This window comes from Entamoeba nuttalli (genome assembly GCF_000257125.1).
Source record: "Entamoeba nuttalli P19 unplaced genomic scaffold asmbl_9066, whole genome shotgun sequence".
Taxonomy (NCBI): domain Eukaryota; phylum Evosea; order Mastigamoebida; family Endamoebidae; genus Entamoeba; species Entamoeba nuttalli.
The window spans coordinates 1-7,611 of NW_008579440.1; the positions used below are offsets into that span (position 1 = coordinate 1).

A 7,611-nucleotide genomic window follows, 5' to 3' on the forward strand; every position below is an offset into this window, starting at 1 on the left:
TCTCAATTTGAATCTCTTCTTCTTCATTTGGTTTCTTCTCAGTTTGTGTTTTGCATTCACAGTTTGTCCATTTGAAATACTTCCTCCAATAGTAATTGTGCTATCTTCTTCAACTTTTACCACAAAAGCCAGATATCTTTCTTCTTTTAAAATGCTAGTAATAACATAACGTCCTAATGATTTCTCACCTTCAAAGAATTCTGTTTGTCCATCAACCCAGTGAACTCAACATACATTTCATGCTCATATGGAATTTTCGTTCCATCTTCAACAACGGTGAAATTCCATTAACTCCTGTCATCTTGATGGGATGTACAATTACCTATAGACGATCCATACCGTTTCGTTATGATGTTCAACTGTGTATCAGGTTGCACCTTGTGATACAATCATCGTGCAATTAGTACTATGTCTGATATGTGATGAACGAAACTTTTTTACTAATAACCCTTTGATTCTAGGAATTTATGAATTTCCTCCAACAAGTATAACTTCTTCAATTTGTGATATTGAGATTCCTTTCTTTTGCATTATCTCATCTATGCATTCCATACATTTATCAAATTCTTTTTTATTACATTCTTCAAAGTCATTTATATCAAGAGAAATAATAAGTTCTTCATCATCATCACTATCATCAATTTTATAAAGACTGAATTTAAGAGCTAATTCTGAAATGTCTAACTCACAATATAAATTGGTTGATAATGCAATTTTTGCTTTTTCAACCCCTTTTCTTAAGTTGTATTTTAGTTGTTTCTTTATGTCACATTGTGTCCAGCAGTCACTTCCTTAAAAAATAAGTCATTGTGCTTTAATCTCATTAATCGCTTTCACTTTGGATGTACCAAGTTCCATTAAATTCATATTAAAATCTAATCCTCCGAAATAAACATCACCACCAATTGCTTTAAAATTAAAATCATTTTCTTGGTTTTCTAATATAGTAGTATCAAGCATTCCTCCTCCAAGATCAAATACAAGACACATGAGACTTTTTTTAAAATCCAATCCATATGCATATACAGCTGCTAACGGTTTTGCTAACAATCGAATTAACCCAAATACATCTATTAATACATTTTTTTTGCTCTACCTTTTTGAGAATCATCAAAGTATGCTGACACTGTAACAACAGCTTTTAAAACTATACTGCTACTAATATTTAATCTTCGTTGAATTTCAATTTTAATTGCTTTTAAAATAGTCGCTGAAATAAATTCTGGTTCTATTAGTTTTTTTTACCACAACCAAGCACAATCCGACAATATCCATCATCTGCACCAACTATTTCATATAAGAAATATATTTGTCTAATATATCCTTGCACTTGTCTATCATCAAATTTCCTTCCAATAAACCTTTTTACTTCACAAATGGCAGTAGGCTTTGGAATTCCAATACTAACAAGTTGAGTGAAAAAATCAACAATTGACTGAACTGTTGAACTTCCATTTAAGTAGTTGACACATTCATATTTTGTTTTCTGAGTATTAAAGAAATGACAATAACTAAATGTCGTTCATAAGTCAATACCAACAACTATCTCTTCTTGAATTAGATTCAATTATTTCATTAATGAGATGACTTTTCTTCCTTTAAATTTCAATCAAAATCAACATTACTTATTATTTTTATTACCTTAATTAAACAAATCTCAGGTAGCATGTCTGAAACACCACACATAAACATTAATACAAATTCAAGCTTCGAATCTCCTAGTTATTATCTGGTTATGATGGTGCATTTGAATATGAAATTCATTTGTTAAAGCTGCAAATGGTGCATCAATTTATTATGATGAAATATAACATGGTGTAATATAATATTCGATATTTATTAATAAAGAAATTAAGAAATATATGGAGGTATTATTCAAGTAAAAGGATCTACTAAAGTGTTTTTAAGACTAAAAGTAAATTAATCATAATAATATAGTGGTAATGAAATGCTTTCTTCTCTCATTCATAAAATAAAGAAAGGAAAAAGAAGTTCATTAAAATTAAAGCAGAAATCAAACAAATGTTAAAAAGAAGGATTAAACAGAAAAAGCTTGAAAAACCTTAATAAGAAGAAATAAAAGAAATGATTTTCTCATACTCCTAGACAAACCTAAATGATAGGTTAGACAAAGAAATTATTCTTTAAAAAAAACAGCTCAGAGAGGTGATTAATTTCCTCTGAGCAAGGAAGAATAAACGAAAATTCTATTAACACTTAATTAACTAATTTTATTAATTCAATATAGTGTATTCTCTCTACGCCTTCATCAATTGGTTGTTGTTATTATTTTGTTTGTTAGCTATTACATTTAATAATTTAGTCATGACTTTCCATATTATTCTTGTGTTTCGTCACGCAAGAGTATTAAATGACAAAAAAATATATATTATTAAATTTTGTTATATATATTTAATAAAAATTTTAAGTCTCTTTTGACTCAAGAGATACCCTGTTGTAATAAAACTCATAATTCACATTATGGAAAACACCCCTTCAATTCATTTGACCCAAAACGAAGTCATGGTCTTTGATCTTCTAAAACAAGTTGGTTGTGTTATTAATAAAAATCTATAAAAGTATTTATGAGATAGACTGTCCTACATTTTAAATTATCAACAATAATTAGAGTTGTAGGTGGATGGGTTAGAGACAAATTATTAGGGAAAGAGTCTCATGACATTGACATCACAGTTGACAATATGCAATCTTATCAATTCTCACAATACCTTCAAAAATATATAAATGAACACACACAACATAACGTTAGTGGAATTGGAGTAATTCATAAAAACCATTCTGCTGGAAAACACCTTGAGACTGCAACATTAAGAATAGATAATATTGCTATTGATATATGCCGTTTGAGAGCATCAGATTACTGTGATAATGATGAGGAAGTTTGTTGGTTAAATGGGTTAATAACTAAAGTTAAATAATTACATGAAAAAAAACAACTGATGTATAGAAAATAGGTACACCTTTAGAAGATGCACAGAGAAGAGACTTTACTATCAACGCAATGTTTTATAGGGTAAATGATGACCAAATAGAGGATTTAACGGGATGTGGATTGAATGATTTAAAAAGTAGAATTATCAGAACACCAATTTCACCCAAAGAGACATTACATGATGATCCAGCAAGAGCGTTAAGAGCAATTCGATTCAGTGGGAAGATGGGATTTGTGTTAGATGAAGAGCTAGAACAAGAAATGAAAACAAAATACATTGGAGATAAAATGACAAGTGGATTGAGCCGAGAACGACTTGGACGTGAATTAATAGGAATGATACAAAGTGATAGGCCAGCTTATTGTATAGATCAAATCAGACAATTTGGGTATTTTAAAGGACTTTTTGGTGATTTAGATGAAATTACTACTACGAATGTGGTTAGAAGTTATGAAATGTATGCACAAAAATTTGGAGCGTTTGAACTAGGAAGAAGAGAAATAGGATTTCTTGCGGCATTGTTATATTCTGTTACAAGAGAAACAAATCAGAAAAAGAGAATGGCAAAAATACATTCTGTTATTATTGATTCATTAAAACTAAGTGTGAAAGAGAGAAATAACATAATATTAGTTCATAATGGAGTTAAAGAACTAGAGCAACTATCAAACAAAAAAGAATGGACAAGAGTAGAAGTAGGAAGGATAGTTGTTGCTTCAGCAGAGTGGTGGAAAGAGTCTATTTGTTTGTCATGTGCAATCCATGCACCTTGTGATGGGGTGTTAGTAAGTCCATATGACAAAGGAGTTATGAACAAAACGATGGTAGAGTGGTGTAACCTATTACTCAACAAAATTGCTTCAGAAGAATTGGAAAATATTTGGCAAATGAAGCCACTAGTTAATGGTGAAGAGTGTAGCAAACTTTTACAAAGAAAAGGAGGTCCATGGTTGAAAGAGATCTTAAAAGATATGATTGAACTTCAAATAGAAAAGCCAATGATAACAAAGGATGAGGTTGTAGTTTTTGTGTTAAAATGGGGGCAATGAAGAATAGAGTAATTGGATATAATACATTTTATTTTGTAGTTTGGTATTAGTAATAATAAATTAATTTAATGAAAAAGCTAAAGGTAAAATAAGGTTCAACGTATTTTCAATACTATTTGGTATAATTTAAATAGAACTGTACCAAGAACAAGTAACTTTTTGTACATTTATTAAGGTTATGAAAGTAAAGTATTAATTAGCCTTTATATTCAGGAGACTAGTTCGTTCTTCTTTCTGGAATAATTAAAACTATTGTAATAAAAAATTTCATAAAAAAACCTATAATAAATATTAACAAGATAGAAAATTTGGATATATGCTATTGACTTAATGAAATAAAACCTAAATAAGAAACTTTGAGAAGAAAATTGATGTTCATTATTGTTTTCTAAGATAATTGAGTGGGACAGTTCCTTGCTCTCCATTGGCATTGATGGCTTGTGCCCATCCATCTTCATCAACTGAAATCACTTGTAAAATGTCACCTTCTCTGAAAGTTAAATCTCCTTCAGCAGTAGCGTCATAGTCATATTCAGCAATATAAGTTTCTCCTTGTTGTTGTCTTGGTTTAGGTGGTAAAGGTGGAGCAGAAGAAACCTCTTCTTGTGGGGCTTCTTCATATTGTTGAGACTCCTCTTGTACTGGCTCTTCTTGATATTGTTGTTCTTGTGTAGGTTCTGGCTCTTCTTGATATTGTTGCTCTGGTTGTTGTTCTTCTTGGTGTTGTTGCTCTGGTTGTTGTTCTTGTACAGGTTCTGGGATGGTTTGTTGAGGAGGTCTATAAGTAGGTTTTGGAGCAGTGGGTCTTTGATAAGTAGGTTGTGGAACTTCAGATGCAGGAGCTACTTTAGGAGTCCATTTTTTACCAGTAGGTTGAACTTTAGGAACTTCTTCTTGATCTTTTTGAGCATATTGAGTGAATTTACTAGCGAAAGCCGAAACATTACCTTTGACTTGTTGTTGGGCAACTGGTTTTTCAGATTCTTGTTGATGGGAAGCAACAAACTGTTGATGTTTTTGTTCTTGTTCTTTCCAACGAGCCTTTTCAGCTTCATCTTTTTCTAATTGTTGTTGTTTAAAAGCATTAACCTTTTGTTCTTTAGCAGCATTCATTGCAGCATTACGAGCTTCAGCTGCTGCTGTTAATTTTTCTGATTCAATTCTTTTAGACTCTGCGTATTCTTTTTCTCTTAGTTTTTGTTTAGCATTCATTTCATCATTATATTGTTGGTCTTTAGTTTTTTGTTGTTGCCAAAAGATATTTTTTTTAGCATTTAAGTCTTCTTTAGCCTCTCCTTGTTTACGAGCTCTAACAAATGAGTTAGTAGATTTATTTAATTTATCGACGATAGTAGATTCGTCTAAGTCTTCTTCTTTTCTAGCGGAGATTGTGACAGAGATAGAGTGATTATTAGATTTTAAGAAATCTTCCCAGTCTCTTGAGTAATAAACAAATTTTGTTTTTAAATTATCTGGTGCTGCTTGTCCACACCAACAAACACATAAAAATTTTTTTGTTTGGTCCATTTCATATCTTAAATATCCAAATTGTACTTGTGCGTTATCCATTGTATAAACCATATCTCCAACTGTTGTTCCTGTATCATCTTCTATTAAATCTCCATTTTTAAAATTAACATGATAAACTACCCATTCAATAGAACCACTATTTCTAATAGTGTCTAATGTTTTAATTATTTCATTTGATCCAGTCCCAAGATGTGATGGAAGCATTCTGTTGAGTTGTTCTTATTTTGAGTTCTTCTTTGTTTTTCTTCTAAAAATCTGAAAATATCTTTTATTTTAGTTCTTTTCATCTTTTGAAGTTCACCTCTTTTAAATTTTTTTTCCACTGTTTTTTTTTATTCAAACATTTTACAGTTCTTCTTTTGAATTTTATTAATTCTTCATTGAGATGTTCATTAGTGTGTTATTCTTATTATAATTTAAGAGATGAGTTATTAATCTTATTTTAGTGCGGTGTATTGTTTTAACTTAAAAGAATATATTTTTGAGTCAACAAATCTATGATAATTAGGCGCGGTCATACTTTCTTTCAAAAAGAAAATAAATTGTTTTATACTAAAAAACATAATTAACAATGAAGAATAAAAACTAACGTTTAAGTCATGTTAAATAGTAAAATTTTTAATTTATATTACTTTTTTTCTTTAAAAAGTACATCAATGAAAAGTATAAATAAAAATTTTGCATCATTTGTTTTGAAATTTTAAAGGTTAAGAGTTAAAAAAGACAAAAAAAAAGAATAAATTCATTAAAAAAGATAATAATTTGATTTATAACAAAAAGAAGGAAGAATGAAGTTAAGAAGAATATAAAAACAAATAATAACATTTAATTTAAAAAAGAAAGAAGATAAAGATGTTTTGTAATAATTTACATCATTCTTTTGACAATTGAGACATTAAAAAAAGAAAGAGTAACTAAGAAATAGTCAAATTAATATGAACTTTTTTACAACTACAGTAAAATATTTTAATGAATATTTATATTGTGTAATTAATTTTGTAGGAGAAAATCATGAAGTTCTAATACCATATCAACAAAGAAATAGTTCATTACCAGGAGATGAAGTATCAGTTGCATTACAACCAATTAAATATTGGAAAATAAAAGGAAAAGATGAAGATTCATTCGAAATGGAATATAGTCAATTATTTTTTAAAGAAAGTAAATATAATAAAATGGTAGAAATAAATTATAATGAAATAAATAGTTTAAATGAGTTAATTGAATTAATTTTAAATAGAAAAGAATATAATGGATATGTACTTCAACCTACATGTGAAGTAATATATATTGAAAAATATGAAAAATATAATGATATTACAGGATATATTGAAAATGGAATATTTTGGCCAGATGATAATGGAATATATTCATTACATTCTAATCAAGAATTTGAAAGATGTCATGTTATTGGAGACATTGATAGAGAAAAAAATAGATTTATTTTTAAAAGAGTTATTAATAATGATAATTATTATGATGGTTCTAAAAAGTCACAATTAGTAAAACAAAATAATTTTCAACAACAAATTGACTTTGATAAAATATCAATTGCTCAAAACGTTTCACAAAAAATAAATCAATTAATTAAAAAACAACAATATAATGATTATTCTTCATTAATGACAATTACTATTGATAGTTCTAATACACAAATGTGGGATGATGCAATTCATATTGAAATGATAGATACAAATACTGTTAGTTTAGGAATTCATTGTGCAAATTATATTATTGAAATGCAACCATCATCAATAGAATTAAAACAAATTGGAAGAAAATTATTTCAAAGAGAAAGACAAAAAATTGTATCAAAAACAAAAGTAAATAAATATGTTTTTGATACAAATAAAAAATGTAAAGCATTTTCTATTATTTTACAATATAATTTAAATACACATTCAGTTGAACGTGTTTATGGTGGAACAACTCATATAACAATAAAAGCTCATTTTACTTTTGATTCTTTTACTAATTCTATTAATTGTAATACATTAATGGATGAAAGAATAATTAAAACAGTAAACCAAGATCATTTATTTGCAAATATGATTTATTTAAGTGATTTTGTTAAGGAG

The 7,611-nt window shown here is 28.4% G+C and overlaps 4 protein-coding genes across 4 annotated transcripts; 2 read left to right on the top strand and 2 right to left on the bottom strand.

Annotated features, from left to right (window-relative positions):
- Nucleotides 1-804: 804 nt before the first annotated feature.
- ENU1_193200 (heat shock protein 70, putative) lies at nt 805-990 on the bottom strand (the record flags this gene model as incomplete). Its single annotated transcript, XM_008861891.1, has 1 exon — nt 805-990. The coding sequence occupies one exon, from the start codon at nt 988-990 to the stop codon at nt 805-807; it is 186 nt and encodes a 61-aa protein (XP_008860113.1).
- Nucleotides 991-2,481: 1,491 nt separating this feature from the next.
- On the top strand, nt 2,482-4,003 carry ENU1_193210 (tRNA nucleotidyltransferase, putative; the record flags this gene model as incomplete). The annotated part of the gene is made up of 3 exons (XM_008861892.1): nt 2,482-2,526; nt 2,595-2,900; nt 2,969-4,003. The coding sequence occupies 3 exons, from the start codon at nt 2,482-2,484 to the stop codon at nt 4,001-4,003; spliced, it is 1,386 nt and encodes a 461-aa protein (XP_008860114.1).
- Nucleotides 4,004-4,381: 378 nt separating this feature from the next.
- On the bottom strand, nt 4,382-5,737 carry ENU1_193220 (SH3 domain containing protein; the record flags this gene model as incomplete). The annotated part of the gene is made up of 1 exon (XM_008861893.1): nt 4,382-5,737. One exon carries the CDS (start codon nt 5,735-5,737, stop codon nt 4,382-4,384), a length of 1,356 nt encoding a protein of 451 aa, XP_008860115.1.
- Nucleotides 5,738-6,468: 731 nt separating this feature from the next.
- On the top strand, nt 6,469-7,471 carry ENU1_193230 (hypothetical protein; the record flags this gene model as incomplete). Its single annotated transcript, XM_008861894.1, has 2 exons — nt 6,469-7,368; nt 7,439-7,471. The coding sequence occupies 2 exons, from the start codon at nt 6,469-6,471 to the stop codon at nt 7,469-7,471; spliced, it is 933 nt and encodes a 310-aa protein (XP_008860116.1).
- Nucleotides 7,472-7,611: the final 140 nt, after the last annotated feature.